The sequence below is a fragment of the Pipistrellus kuhlii genome, unplaced genomic scaffold (genome assembly GCF_014108245.1).
Source record: "Pipistrellus kuhlii isolate mPipKuh1 unplaced genomic scaffold, mPipKuh1.p scaffold_m20_p_23, whole genome shotgun sequence".
Classification (NCBI taxonomy): Eukaryota; Metazoa; Chordata; class Mammalia; order Chiroptera; family Vespertilionidae; genus Pipistrellus; species Pipistrellus kuhlii.
Window position 1 is genome coordinate 12,006,283 of NW_023425522.1, and position 15,623 is coordinate 12,021,905.

The 15,623-nt window shown below is 44.1% G+C and overlaps 1 protein-coding gene across 5 annotated transcripts in view; it reads left to right on the plus strand.

Annotated features, from left to right (window-relative positions):
• Window positions 1-1,865: 1,865 nt before the first annotated feature.
• ANKFY1 (ankyrin repeat and FYVE domain containing 1) overlaps window positions 1,866-15,623 on the plus strand; it is a 63,156-nt gene continuing 49,398 nt past the window's right edge. For 3 of the 5 annotated variants that reach the window (XR_004990447.2, XM_036452325.2, XM_036452328.2), the window contains exons 1-2: window positions 1,866-1,959; window positions 15,313-15,505. Coding sequence is in view for 4 of the 5 variants with exons in the window: in XM_036452325.2 (XP_036308218.1) it covers window positions 1,950-1,959; window positions 15,313-15,505 (203 nt within the window). In the remaining variant the exon portion in view is untranslated. Of the gene's footprint in view, window positions 1,960-10,844; window positions 10,963-15,312; window positions 15,506-15,623 lie in introns of those variants that run through there. The other 2 variants (XM_036452326.2, XM_045586667.1) reach the window with 2 other exon arrangements.

Below are 15,623 nucleotides of genomic sequence, written 5' to 3' on the forward strand. Positions count from 1 at the left end.
AAAAAGATATATTTTTGATTTTACACAAAGAAGAATTGAGAGGGATAGAGTTAGAAATGTCAATGAGAGAGAAACATCAACCAGCTGCCTCTTGCACACCACTGGGGATGTGCCCGCAACCAAGGTACATGCCCTTGACCGGAATCGAACCTGGGACCTTCCAGTCCGCAGTCCGACACTCTATCCACTGAGCCAAACCGGTTTTGGCTAGAGGGCTTCTTGAAGGTAGGTTTTGATGAGGAGGTAGTTAAGCCCTTGAGTTGATTAGGTGAGTTCTCTTTTGACTTTGGACATCCAGTCCCAAGTAAATTAGGAAGAAACACATGTTCCCCTGGGAAAGGGTTGTCATCAAATTCTCTAAGAGTCATGACCCTTCACATCATTACTGTGGATTCTAGTCCAATTCCTTCTTGATGCAGATGGAGAATCTGAGATGGCAGTGTTAAGCTTGCAGGGACTTGCCCAACCAGGAAATCAGTTGCAGAGCCAAACTTGAACCCAGTTCTCCAGACTCCTGGTGTAGGTCACAGTGGTTACAACTCATCGAACATTCCGAACAGCTGCCCTATGCCAGGCACTAGTTAGGCTGGTGTAGGTGAGGCAAAGGTAAGTTGTATGCTGTCAGACCAGCCATCAGTCATGTCACCACTTTTAAGTCATTTTTATGTTGAGACTCAGACAATACTTACAGGGTACTGTTAAAACAGATGAGGTGCTTGTGGCCAGAGAAGAATGGCTGGCTTGCTTGGTCACCCTGATGGCTCCAAGGGCTTATCATTTGGCACATTTATAACCCATTCTAGACAGGGAATCTTTGCGCTAGGACACCTCCACTGAACCTGGCAAGTATAGTATTCCCCTCTCCTTCTTAGTCTAAGTGCTGCTTGCTCAATGCAGCTCTTCTAATCACCTCCCTGCCCATACCGCCACATCTTTAGTTTCCCCACCACAAGTGGACCATCATTTCCCTGGGCATCTTATCGTTCTTACATATTTCAATACCCTCTTCCCTCCCATCTCCCAGCTGTCCTTCAGCCAGAAGTACTCTTCCTCAAATTTTAACCCATGACTCTGTTTCCCATGTTCTGAACTCCAGATTCCTGCTCCACTTCACTACCCCCTAATGCTTAATCTTGGGGTAGTACCTAAAATTCTCCAACTTCAAGCCCTCCCCCCTTTTCTATTCTGACACCCTTATCTTGTTCTCAAATCCTTCCTTCAACCCAACCTTACAGCTTTAATAAAAGTAGTCTAAAAAAAAAAAAAGTACATATAGGAGACACTGAAACCAGGACTTCCAATCTATGTTCTCTCCCAACGTTTCTTCATTCTCTTCTGGTTGGTACTGTTGCCTGCAAACTTCAATCATAATATTGATGTCCTCCAGCCTTCTCCCCGATCTCCCTCCACTCCCATCTATGTCCTCCTGTTTTAGTAGAATAGCAGTGACTTCCTTTTGCATTCGATTGCAGGGCATCCCTCCTCCCCAGGGACCTAGAACCGTCTTTTAGCCTGGTCCCTCTCCTTTGGCTCTTTTCCCTCAGCCTTTAATATCTCTACAAAAAAGATCTAAAGACGCACACACACACACACACACACACACACACACACACACACACACACCCCGCCTTCTCACAGCCAAGTGTTCCCAAAGAGGAGTCTACGCTGTCCATCCTTTCCAAGTGCCCGCCCTGGGGAGTGCAATATGACAGAGCCAGGCCGGTGCCTGATCAGTCCCGGGCTTCGAAGGCACGGAGTGAGGAGAGACGAGCTTTGGGATTTTCCGGTGTCCGGCTGCTCCCTCCACTTTCATTCACTGTTTTTTCACAGCCTAGGCTCCTCCCTCTGCCTGGACTCCCATGACTCTCGCGAGACCTGCGGCCTCCGTTACGCACCGCCCCGATTGAGCGGCGCACTTCTCGCGAGGCTGCTGGCAGGGCCGGGCCGACATGGCGGAAGGTAGGGTTTTTGTGGAGCCGCGCGGGACAGCGCGGGAGCAGCGGGGGCGCTGCGGGCGGCGCGCGGCAGCCCCGAGCGGGGACGGCGGGACGTGGGCGCACGGGGCTCGGCGCGTGTCGCAAGCCTTCCTCCTCAGGCTGTCCCCGGCGTCTGGGGCGGGGGTCTGGAACGCTATTCCTATGGCAACGCCCCTCCGGCGCTCCGGGACCCCACGGGACCCCGGGGGAGCCCAGCGGACCCTGGCGGGCGGCGGAGCCGGGTCGGGCGATCCCATGCCGGAACCGAGTGCAGCCGCGGGGTCCCCAGGGCGGCCTGGAGGCTTCTTTGATTGCCCGCGGTGCTGGGACGGCGGGGGAAGTAACCCTTCTCCTTAGGAAATCGAAACTGCTGTCCTGGCATGTCCTGCGTCCGGAAGGGGTGCATCCCTCGCCTGCGGAAGAGCCTGGGACTCTTCGCGGGGTGAGGCGTGGGGAGAGCCGGGGCTGTGACTGGCCGGCGGGCACGCGCTGCGGTCTCCGGACTCCCCTGCAGCCCCGGCACCCGCGCCGGCTGAGCCTTCCTCCGGCTCCACAGCTGGGCGGGAGGAGGGCTTTGCTGGTGAGGGATTGGCCTTGGTCACGCTGCTGGAAAGGGGGATGCTGCTCCTTTGCTCCTCTGTCTAGTCCTGAGCCTCTGTCTGGTGCCGTCTTTATGACACTGCAGGTAAAGGCAATTTGGGCTCTTAAGGTCTATTTCCCTTAAGGAAACAACATTAGAATCCTTCATTGTCCCAGCCTTATTGTACCTGGGGGCAGGGGGATGAGGGGGAAGGCCCAGATGTGAGTTACCTGCCAGGGACGCTGCGACCTGGCCAGTGTGCTTCTCCTGTTCCATCCCATTATTGGAGGAAAATACTCCTTATTTGACTTATTGCAAGGTGCTGGTCACGACCTGTCGAGTTGGTTTTGAGTTAAGCTTTGTCTGAACGCATCTTTTTTTCTTTTTTAATCCTCACCCGAGGACATACTTATGTTGGCTGTAGAGAGGGAGGGAGAAGGGGGGTAGGGTGGAGGAGACAGATAGGAACATTGATGTGAGAGGCATTCCTTGGTTGCTTCCCACATGCACCTTGACCAGGGATGGGACCAGCAGCCTGGGTATGTGCCCTGACTGGGAATGGAACCTGAAACCCACTGGTGCACTGAGGATGCTCCAACCAACTGAGCTGCCTGGCCAGGGCTGTCTAACCGCATCTTACCTTTGGGTGGCACATGACAGTTTGCAGGTTTTTCTCATTTGGATTAGACTTCAGAACAAGGTGAAGGAGGCCTGGCATGTGTGTTATCTGCAATTTAAAGTTAGACTAGAGAGCCGGGACTGGCACCCAATTTTTAAAAAAATTAAGCCTAGCCTGTTTGGCTCAGTAGATAGAACGTCAACCGCAGACTGAAGGGTCCTGGGTTTGATTCCAGTCAAGGGCATGTGACTCAATTGCAGGCTTGATGCAAGACCCTGGCTGGGGTGTGTGGGGGAAGCAGCTAATTGATGTGTCTCTCACATTGATGTATCTGTCTCTCCTCTTCCACTCTCTAAAAATCAATGGAAAAATATACTTGGTTAGGATTAACCAAATAGCATTTTTTTATTATTGACAGTATTACAGATGTCTCCCATCTTATCCCCCTCTAACCCTAGCCTCCACCCAGTTTTTATCTTTGCCCTTTTTAGTATGTTAGATCTCCTCAGAGGGGGGAAATCATCAGATACATCCTATATAATAAAGAGATAATATGCAAATTAACCCTTACACCCTCACAAGATGGCTGCCTACGATCAGGCTGGCAGGGGGGGTTAGTGAGGGATGACCAAATGATTGAACAGCAGGCTATGTCAGGCAACTAGGCTGGTGAGGGGATAGTTGGGGGTGACCAGGCCAGCAAGGGGGCCAGTTGTGGGCCACCAGACTGGCAAGGGGGGCACTAAGAGGTGACCAGGCCAGTGAGGGGCAGTTGGGGTGACCGGGCTGGCAGGGGAGGATGCAGTTAGGGGCAATCAAACCGACGAGGTGGGGTTAGGGATGACCAGGCAGGCAGGTGAGCAATTAGGAGCCAGTGGTCCAGGATTGTGAGAGGGGTCCTGGATTGGAGAGGGTGCAGGCTGGGCTGAGGGGACTTCCTCCCCACCACCACCCCATGCATGAATTTCGTGCACCGGGCCTCTAGTATTGTATGAAAGCATTGGAGGAATAAAAGCAGAAAGAAAGCTACATTCCATGAAACTAGTTTTTGGGTAAATCGCAGAGTGTTGTGTAACATTGTTTAACACCCTAAGCAGCCAGCGGTTTGTAGCTCAGAGCAGTGAGGTGGGGTAGAACGGTTCAGGAGGAGGGCCTTGTGAGGTAGTCCAGTGTTTTTATACTAGGACAAGAATAGAAGTTCGGTGAGTGTCTTGGAGACACATTATAAAGGTTGAAATTGTGGAGAGCAGCTGTTTTTTCATTCAGCAGTTTTACTGAGCATTTATGGTGTGCTTCAAAGTCAGGTTCAGCCATGAGGCGTTCATACCGGGCAAGTATGCCGATGGTTACCCTTCAAGTGCCTTGACATGCATGTAAGAGTTAGGGTAACATCTACTCAGTGGAGTATGCATCTGAAACAAAACATCCTTTCAGGGTTCAATTTAAAAGGGAGGATAGATAGGAAAGCACAGTCATGAGATTCTGGCTTCACAGTTTTCTTTTACCATTTTTGTGTCCTAATTTCCTGGCCTCTTCTGATTTCCGCTCTTTGGAGACCATGTTGCAAACGTTGACTAGGAAGAATTGAGTCGGGCATTTTAGTCCAGTTAGCTCATTAAACTGACGGTGCTTTTTATGCAGAGGAAGGCAAGATTCACTAGAAAATGCTTTGCTGGGGCGTCACTTGTTTAATGCTGCTTGCTGTACTTTAATAAAAATTTATCAGTTGGGCTTCACTTGTTCTGAGATAGTCATTTAAATATTTAAAAAAAAAAAACCCAGCAAAAATCTGTGTCATATAATAATTGGATTATCTGCAAGCACACTCTGGGACCATCCTGGTAATGGTTTTTGTTGGTGTTAGAGCGTGAGCATGTGGAAATTGTTCTTAGGAATAGTAAGCAGAAGCTGGAGAGCCTGAGTGTACATATAATAACTTCTTTTTTTCTTTAGTTTATCTTTATTATTTTTTTATTTTACTTTTATTTTTTTTGTAAAAATATATTTTATTGATTTTTTTTACAGAGAGGAAGGGAGAGAGATAGAGAGCTACCGTGTTTCCCCGAAAATAAGACATCCTCCAAAAATAAGACCTAGCGCATGGAAAGATAAGACATCCCCTGAAAATAAGACCTAGCGCAACTTTGGGAGAAAAAATTAATATAAGACACTGTCTTATTTTCGGGGAAACAGGGTAGAAACGTCGATGAGAGAGAAACATTGACCAGCCGCCTCTTGCACACCCCTACCGGGGATTGTGCCTGCAACCAAGGTACATGCCCTTGACCGGAATCGAACCCGGGACCTTTCAGTCCTCAGGCCGACGCTCTATCCACTGAGCCAAACCGGTTTCGGCTATCTTTATTATTGAAAGCTTTACAGATGCTCCGTGTTGCTCTCCCCATCCCCAATTTTCTCTCCATTGATCTGCTCCCCACTCCCAAAGCCTCCCCAGGGCTTCACCACTCTCTAAAAATCAATGGAGAAAAATAGACTATTGCACTATTGTCTGTGTCCACGGGTTATGCATATATGCATATAAATTCTTTGGTTAATCCTCGTCCCAAACCGCATTCCCAAACAATAACTTCTTTTTTTGAAATATATTTTTATTGGTTTCAGAGAGGAAAGGAGAGGGGGGAGAGAGAGATAGAACCATCAATGATAAGAGAGAATTATTGATCAGCTGCCTCCTGCATGCCCCCTACTGGGGATCGAGCCAGGCATGTGCCCTTGACTGGGACCCTTCATTCTGCAGGCTGACGCTTTATCCATTGAGTCAAACCAGCCAGGGCCCAAATAATAACTTCTTAATGTGACTTGCTTGGAAACCACTTTTCTTTCCTTCCATCATCCATGGGCATTGATTTGACCATGTATAATTGGCTAAAGTCTGTCCTAAAAGTTTTCATTTTCATTCTCCGTCTCTGCATAAGCTGATTTTTATTCAGATGTCTGTTCAGTTCTCACCTCTTTAGAAACCTTTCCTAATTTTTTAAAAGAAATTCCCTTTTTGGAATATAAACCCCATGAGGGTAGAATGATGCTAAGGCTTCAAGGAAATGTTAGTGTGATGGTGTTCAGAAAGAGAAAGATGTCAAGGTGCATCCCAGAGGGAATATGTTGTTTGCTATTGAGGCATAACTGAAAAGTAACAAAATTCTCCTGTTTTAACTTGACAGTTGAAGAAAATTTAGTAGTGTAACCACAACCACAGTCGTCATATGGAACATTTCTATAATCTTAAAAAATTTTCCTTGAACTTCTTCACAGTCTGTCCCATTCCCCTGGCCTCTGGCAACCAGTGATTTGCGTTCTATCATCATAGTTTACCTTTTCTAGTTTCATGTGGATTATACAGTATGTAGTCTTCTGTGTCTGGCTTCTTTCACTTAGCATATTGATTTTGATGTAGTATGTTTTATGGCTGATAAGTATTTCATTACAGTCATATGCTGCCTATTGAGGATGTGTTCTGAGAAATGCATTGTTAGGTGAGTTCGTCATTGTGTGAACTTACACAAACCTAGATGCATTTACACAAACCTAGATGCTATAGTCTAGTGGTCGGCAAACTCATTAGTCAACAGAACCAAATATCAACAGTACAACGATTTAAATTTCTTTTGAGAGCCAAATTTTTTAAACTTCTTCTAATGCCACTTCTTCAAAACAGACTTGCCCAGGCTGTGGTATTTTGTGGAAGAGCCACACTCAGGGGGTCAAAGAGCCGCATGTGGCTCTCCAGCCGCAGTTTGCTGACCACAGGTTTAGCCTATTGCTCCTAGGCTACAAACCTGTATAGCATATTACTGTACTGAATATCATAGGTAATTGTAACACAAATAAGTATTTGTGTATTTAATCATATCTAAATATAGAAAAGGTACAGTAAAAATACAGTATAAAAGATAAAGTGTTCAAGCAAAGTGTTAGGGGAGGGGAGGATGGAGGAGGAGGTGCCATTGAAGGAAGAGTAGATGTTAGGAGGAGGGATGGAAGATTAGAGAGAAGAAAGGAAGAGAAGGGGAGAGAAAGGAAGATCAGAGATCAAAACTCACCCATAGAGATAAAGCTTTAGATGAGAGAGAAATAAAGGGGACTTTTTTTTCCCCTTGAATATTTTTTGATCCATGGTTGGTTGAATCCATGGATACAAAACCAAAGGATAAAGAGGGCTGACTATATTTAGGTTGTCTTTATTTTGTCAGCAATGTTTATAGTTCCAATGTGCAGGTCTTGCATATTTTTGTTCAGTTTATTTCTAAGTGTTTTATCCATTTGCCATACTATTGTAAGTGGATTATCATAGCCAATGCATGATAACCCAGAGCTTTCAAAATCAGATAACAATTAAAATGGAAGCTGGACGAGGAGTTTGATTTAAGGAAGATGTTCAGTTTAATTTTGGCGTTGTTGAATTTGTAGTACCAGTAGGTTATCCTTCCAGCAGGAGCTATTGAGAGAGACTTGGAGCCAATCTACATAGGGGTGACAGTAAAGTATGGGTGGGTATGCTGGAGACCTCCAAGAGAGGAAGTTTAGAAAAAGTTCAGTTCGAGGTCTGAACCTTGCGAACTTCTTTAAGAGAATGAGTAGTCAGCGTAGGCCGTAAGAAAGTTAGCTGTAGAAAGGTAGGAAAAACACCTGGAGTTCAGAGGGGAAAGAATTTCAAGAAAATCAAAAGAATTTCAAGACTCATTAAGAGCTGGACGCTGCAGAGAGGCTGAGGACCTTGAAGGATAAGGAAGGGTAATTGCAGTGGTGGTTTTATCAGTGTGATGGAGATCCTTTGAGTAGAGTGGTAGGGATAGAAGCCAGGTTTCAGAAGATTAGGGCGGTAAGGAAGGAAACAGTGAGAAAAGAGGACTGGCTTCAGAAATTAGTGGAGAAGGAAAAGAGCATGATAGACAAGCCACTCTGGAGTGTTAACATGTGTAGAAGTTTATTTGCAATAGGTTACTGTGAGCATGTACCAGGCTCACCTCCTTTCAGAGGTCTTGAAGATGCGAGGCCCCTCTTAGTGGCATAGGCTTTGGTAAAGGAAAATAAGAAGATATATCAATAGAATTATAGGCGTTTGAGACAGATTAACTACTTCTCTTTTCATTTAACTGTGATCATCATTTTGATATACTAATTAATTTTTTTAATATTTCAAGAAAAATGATTTTAAATATGCTACATGCAATAAACATTAATATTTCAGGAAAAAATGATTTTAAATGTAATATTACATGCAATAAAAATAATATTTCAAAGGATATACTAATTTAAAAAAAAAATTTTTTTTTTCCACAGAGAGGAAGGGAGAAGGAAAGAGTTAGAAACATCAATGAGAGCCACAAACTGGTTTGGCTCAGTGGTAGAGCGTCAGTCTGCGGACTGAAAGGTCCCGAGTTTGATTCCAGTCAGGGGCATGTACCTTGGTTGTGGGCACATCCCCGGTAGGGGGTGTGCAAGAGGCAGCTGGTCGATGTTTCTCTCTCATCGACGTTTCTAGCTCTCTCTCTCTCTCCTTTCCTCTCTGTAAAAAATCAATAAAAATATATATATTAGAAACATCAACGAGAGAAACATTGATCAGCTGCCTCCTGCACATCTCCCACCAGAGATGTGCCTGCAACCGAGGTACATGCCTCTGACTGGAATCAAACCGGGACCCTTCAGTCCGCAGGTCGATGCTCTATCCACTGAGCCAAACCAGTCAGGGCATGTACTAATTTTTTTTAAAATTCCCTAGAACAGTGTGGCTTAGTGTTTGAGCATTGACGCATGAACCAAGCGGTCACTGGTTTGATTCCTGGTCAGGGTACTTGCCTGGGTTGTAGACTTGATCCCCAGTAGGGGGCGTGCTGGAGGCAGCCGATCGATGTTTCTGTCTCAACAATATTTCTATCTCTCTATCCCTCTCCCTTCCTTTTTCTCTAAAAATCAATGAAAACATTAAAAAAAATTCCCTAGAATAGCATTTGGTAAAATATCACTTGTTGGCCAAATCTGACCTGAGACTTATTTTTGTACTAAGAATTATATATGTGGGTATGTTTGTGTATGTGTGTATGTGTGTATATGTAGGTGTGTGTATGTATTCGAATAGCTAATGAAAAACCAAAGGAAGACTATATCATGGCATGTGAACATTGTATGAAATTCAACTTTCAGTGTCCATAGGTAAAGTTTTTTTGGGGCAGCCATATGCTCATTCATTTATACTTTTGCAGGGTTGAGTAGTTGCTACAGAGACTGAGGCACAAAAAGCCTAAAATATTTACTATCTGGCCCTTCACAGAAAATATTTGCCAACTCCTGATCTGGAAGGACCATTGTGGGTTCCTTTTCTGACTGTCCCATGACTTGCTGCTGCTGCTGCTGATTATTATTATTATTATTATTTGCAGTCAATATTGGTCTCTGTTTTAGGGCCTTTCATAGCAAATGCAGATTTTATTTTAATTTTATTATCTCAAGCATATTTGTTTCTGTCAAGACTGAAGAACTATCAGAAAGCTCATCAAGGTATCTGACCTCATTGATATTGGGTATTTGTAAAGAAACATGACAAAATTATAATGCAAGCTGTTGACCTTCTTCATTGATATTTAGCATAGCTCTTTTGGTAAAATCAGAGGTTTTATCCATTATTTAAATTTCTAGGCTTATTTTTCAAAAGCAAAGTTGGAAGTAGAGAAAGAAGAAACCACAGCTAAAAACTAACCATACTGTAAAGATGTAGTGGTAGTAAATCTTTAAACCAGACACTGTTCTAAATGATTTAGCCTGTAGAGGGCCACCTGAGAAGGCACATGGACATCCTTTAAATTGTCAGCTGAGCCCGAGGTACTGGCAGAGTCCCTGTCGCGGCTCCACCCCCCCAAGAGGGCGGGGGGGGGGGGGGAGAAGGGGGGGTTATTCAGGGTCTGACTTACCTTTGTCCAGGTATCAGCAGGGGCGGGTCTAGATATGTAAATCCAGTAATGCTAGGGCCTAGTTAAGAATGCAAATAAGCTTCTTTGACCCTATAAATAAACCTGCTGCGTGGCTCAGGTGCTTGCTGCCTCTCCATCAGAGAATGGCGCTCACCTGGCTCCCAGCTTGATGAATCTATTTCTGCCTCTTGGTCTTTTCTTTCTTTAATTTCTTAATCCCCAGCTCCTCCACTCAGGAACTTGACTGTTTCCTTTTCTGTGATGAAGATGGACGCGGAAAAGAGAGAAACACTCCCCCCCGCATAGCCTACCTTAACTCAATTACTCCTCGACAACCACTCTGAAATACTACTGTTCCCATTTTCCACGGGAGAAAACAGTCCAGAGAGGAGTAGGTAACTTGCCCAAGGTCACACAGCTAGTAAACGGGCAAGTTGGGGTTACAAACCAGTCAAGTGAGCCTCCAGAGTACAAGCTCCTAAGACTGTTGTGTTGCCTTTCTCGGAATGATAACCACGAACATTGATTGACCACTTAACTGGGGGCAGATACTCTCCTAAGGCCATTACATGTATCAGCACATTTAATGTTTACAGCGCATTTGCCTAAGGTGTTACAACTACAAAGTGGAGGGGCCACTGTCCTAGTCAGCCGAGCTCCCCTGCCTGTACCCTTCACCACTGCACTAGCTTTCCCTTCATTATTGCTCAGAATGGTGATTTTATTCTTTTTCCTGTAAGAACTCTACAGCTTGGTGACACTTCAAGGACACATTGCATTGCTGTTTGCAAGGAGACATTTTCCCCCACAGGATAACGTCTCAGCCATGGGCACTATTTTCCATTATATTCTGAAATGGTAATTGATAAGTGCACTTGTGATCTGTGTTTCCCCTACAAAAGATGCTGGGCAGAAGGCCTCTGATTTCATGAATAAGAGGCCGAAGTCATCCTAAGGCCCTTCTTTTTTCTTGCCTCATCTCTGATTATAACCTTTGTAGTTTAGGTCTTTCGTCATTGTCCAGGCTGCAGCTGGAAATTTGTGTCAGAAATTCTGGAGTGAGACCTAGGGTATTGCTATAGATTTTGGAATTATATGTGTATAATCAGTTTCCAAAGAAATTTCCAGGGACTGTTTGAGAAGGTGGTCAAAATAGCTTTTACTATCCCATTTTAAGGATTAGATAAAGCAACTACCGTATTTCCCCGAAAATAAGACCTAGCGTAACTTTGGGAGAAAAAATTAATATAAGACACTGTCTTATTTTTGGGGGGAAAAGATAGCAACTTTCTACTCTTGAAGGCAAATAGCCTCATAGTTCTCCGTAATAATTCCCAGATTCTTTGTGACTATTAATTTTGTTTTTGACCCTCCTATTTGTGAGTTCCTTATAGATACTATTTTGAGTTTACATATTTTTGTTGTTTATTTATTTGTAAATCTTTATTGTTGAAAATATTACATATTTTTCCCTTTGGCCCCCACCAGCCTGCCCCCACCCCTTGAGTTTACATTTGATACAAAGTAGGTGTTACATTATTTGTTTGCAAGAGCTGCAAATTACACTGCTTTTTCAAAACTCTCAAGGAGGCAACTCCTAATCCACCATAATGCTAGTGCACAGATGTGTCATAAATACATGTAGATTGATGACTTGCTTAAGTGATGTAAGTGCCATGGAAGTGCAGAGTGAATTACTCGTGCTATAGTCCTGATGGGTTGGAGCTTTGGAGCAAAATATTTAGGTTGCCTAGACTATTGTGTGATTGAAACGAAGGTTAACGGATTCAGTTTGGTTCATGGAAGAAGAGAAATCTCTAGTCATAGCCACAGGCTGCCCCTGTGAAAACATGGAAGCTCTCTCCAGGGAGGGGGCCATAACTTTAACCCTAGGTTGAACTAGCAAGATGACTTCGCCTCTGCCACCCTGTTCAGTTGACGTAAGCAGAGGCAGGTGAGTTCAGATGTTTTTGCCAGTGAGCTCTTGGAGGACTAGGCTAGGTCTTGCCCTCTAATTATTTTTATTCGTCACAGAGCCAAGTACTATGCCTGTTCCACAAACCTGCGGACTGATAATGGTTTAAAAGGAGAATCTGGCCAAAACTGGTTTGGCTCAGTGGTAGAGCGTAGGCCTGTGGACCGAAGGGTCCCAGGTTCGATTCCGGTCAAGGGTATGTATCTTGGTTGCAGGCACATCCCCTGTAGGGGGTGTGCAGGAGGCAGCTGATCAATGATTTTCTCTCATCAGTCTTATTTTTGGGGAAACACGGTAGTTGCTTTATCTAAGACCTAGTGCATGGAAAAATGAGACATCCCCTCTCTCTTCCTCTCTGTAAAAAAAAATATATATATATATTTTAAAATAAATAAATAAAAAATAAAAGGAGAATCTAACCAACAATAAAAGATTCAAGCCTTTTCTTTGCATTTTCTGGGCTCAGAATGCTACAAACCTTACAGGCTTCATTTAAATCGGGTGGGGAACAAGTGGCCACGGGCTGTATAAGACCCTCAAAATCATTTGGTCCGGCCCTGCCAAGGCACTAGGGGTGAGTTAATTTAATGCCTGACCAAACATAGCAGGCTAATTTTTTTTTTTTAAATTAACCATATTCTGTAGCTAGATTCAGGTAGTGTTTTCTTTCTTTCTTTTTTAAAATATATTTTATTGATTTTTCAGAGAGGAAGAGAGAGGGATAGAGAGTTAGAAACATTAATGAGAGAGAATCATCGATCAACTGCCTCTTGCACACCCCCTACTGGGGATGTGCCCGCAACCAAGGTACAAGCCCTTGACCGGAATTGAACCTGGAACCTTTCAGTCTGCAGGCCGACGCTCTATCCACTGAGCCAAAGTGGTTTCGGCTAGCAGGCTAATTTTTAAGTTGATAATTTTGTATGGCCCTCGAATGATGTTATAAATATTGAAATGTCCCTTGGCAGAAAAAGGATTCCCCACCTTTGGTTTTAAGTCTTTTGAAATAAAACACCATTTTTCTGGGATGTCTTTCCTTGCACTAGCTTAATACAGGTGGTCTTGCTTCATGCTCTGTCTGTATTCCATGTCAGAGTGCTGCTAGTTGTTATTGAATTGTTTTGTTTACCAGCTCTTCTTCGTTACCCTATAACTTTAAAAAATAAAAATGTTCCAGGGTGTATTTTTTTTTATGTTGACATTGGCACTGCATAGATGCTTAGTAAATTTTTAATGAATGATTAGGTTATGCAGTTGTCATCTTGAGAGATGAAAATCTTTGAACAAATCAATGAATGAACAAAAACATTGCAGTTAAATTGGCCTTCTATCTAAATGGCATTGACTCAGAATGAAGCAGATTGGGTTAGAGATGGGCTTGAGGATGGTGTCAAGATTTGGAATGTCTGTGGTGGAAAATAGAGGGGTGAAGTGAAGGACTGAGGCCCAGAGAATGACCGTAGCCGCACCGTTGTTCCATAGCCGCTCTGTTGTTCCGTAGTTAGACCTTGGCTTATGGAGGGATCTGATTTGCATAGTTGTGTGATTCCCACCGAAACTGTAGAGCCCAGGTGAAGTTCCTTGACTGTTCCTTAAGGAGCCTTTCCTGATGTCCTAAGTTAAATTTATTATAGGTTCTTACACTTTTGTTCTTCTGGTATTCGTTATCTTTGGACTTTTGCATTTGATTGTTTCCATTGTTATTATATAAAAGCTTACTTTCCCCAGTAACTAAAAGCTTTTAGGAAAGATATGTCTGATTTTGCTTGCCATTATGCGGTGTCTGGCACCTCTCTAGTAGACACTTGGTAAATATTTGTTGAATTTAATGAATCAAATATAGTGGTTCTCAACCTTTTTAATCTACCCCAGCACACCTGTGGAATATGACTTGCTTCCATCTGAACCACTATTGACTGCCCTGATCCTCTCCTGGAGGAGGGCAGGTGTCAGATAGTTTAGGGCAGTGGCTAATAAATCACAGATTCTGGAATGAGAATGCCTGGGCTCCTCTGCAGCCCACCTCTCACCAGCAAATTCTTTTTTAATTTTAATTCTTTATTGTTGAAAGTATTACATAAGTCTCCTTTTCCCCCCCATTGACCTCTCCCCGCCCGTGCCCACCCCCCAGCACAGGCCCTCACCCCGCTAGTGTCCGTGTCCATTGGTTCTGCTTATATACTTGCATACAAGTCCTGTAGTTGATCTCTTACCTCCCTACACTCTCCCCTGCCTTCCCTCTGAGGTTTGACGGTCTGTTCGATGCCTCTGTCTCTGGATCTATTTTTGTTCATTAGTTTATGTTGTTGATTATATGTAACAAATGAGAGAGATCCTGTGATATTTATCTTTCTCTCACTGGCTTATTTCGCTTATTATAATGCTCTCCAGTCTATCCATGCTGTTCTTATGCAAATTCTTAATCTCTCTATGCATGCCGCAGTGTCTTCATCTGTGAATTATGTTACTAGTAGGACCTCCTGCTTGGGGTTGTCATGGAGTTTGCATGAGAGGATTCATAGAAAGCTTTTAGAGAAGCATGTGACATGTGAAAGTTAGTTACTGTTGATGGTGGTTTGAAAAAGACTTCTAGATGATTTAGATAATTTTCTTTCCTTGAGATGCCTGGCTTAATGGTAAAGGATTTGTAGGGCAGGTACCTGTTAGCATCTTGTGTATGTGTTTGTTCATTGTCATATATTGAATATTGATCTTCAAGGGAAACTGAGAGAAAACTCTGGACCAGGATGGTCTTTTTGGCCCAGTGACCCAGTGACACCCTGAAAGAAAATCATTCTTTATGAACCAGGAGGTCACGGTTCATTTCCCGTCAGGGCATATGCCCAGGTTGTGGGCTCGATCCCCAGTATGAGATGTGCAGGAGGCAGCTGACCAATGATTCTCGTTCATCATTGATGTTTCTATCTCTTCCTCTCCCTTACTTTCTGGAATAAATAAAAATATATTTAAAAAAGGAGTAGTAGAGCTCAGCCAGAGTGGCTCAGTTGGTTGAGCATTGTCCTGTGCACTGAAAGATTGTGGGTTCCATCCATGGTGGGAGTATGTACGGAAGGCAACCGATGTTTTTCTCTCTCTTCCACCCTCTCTCTAAGCATGTCTTCAGAAGAAGATTTTTTTAAAAATGGTAGCCATCCTATCTGTGGAATGAGAGATAGTGAATGCTGTCTGCCTTACACCGCTGTGGTAAACTTGATCCTTTATTTCCCTTGCAGAGGAGGTGGCCAAGTTGGAGAAGCACTTGATGCTTCTCCGACAAGAGTATGTCAAGCTGCAGAAGAAACTGGCAGAGACAGAGAAGAGATGCAGTCTTTTGGCCGCGCAAGCAAACAAGGAGAACAGCAGTGAGTCCTTCATCAGCCGCCTGCTGACGATTGTGGCCGACCTCTATGAGCAGGAGCAGTACAGGTGGGCTCCTTGGACACAGGGCCAGTTTGGACAAGCCAGCCCTTTAGCTTTGTTCCCAGGCCACATTGCAACTTTTCCTCTCTTCCTCTTTTGTGTAAAATATGTTTTTGTTGATTTC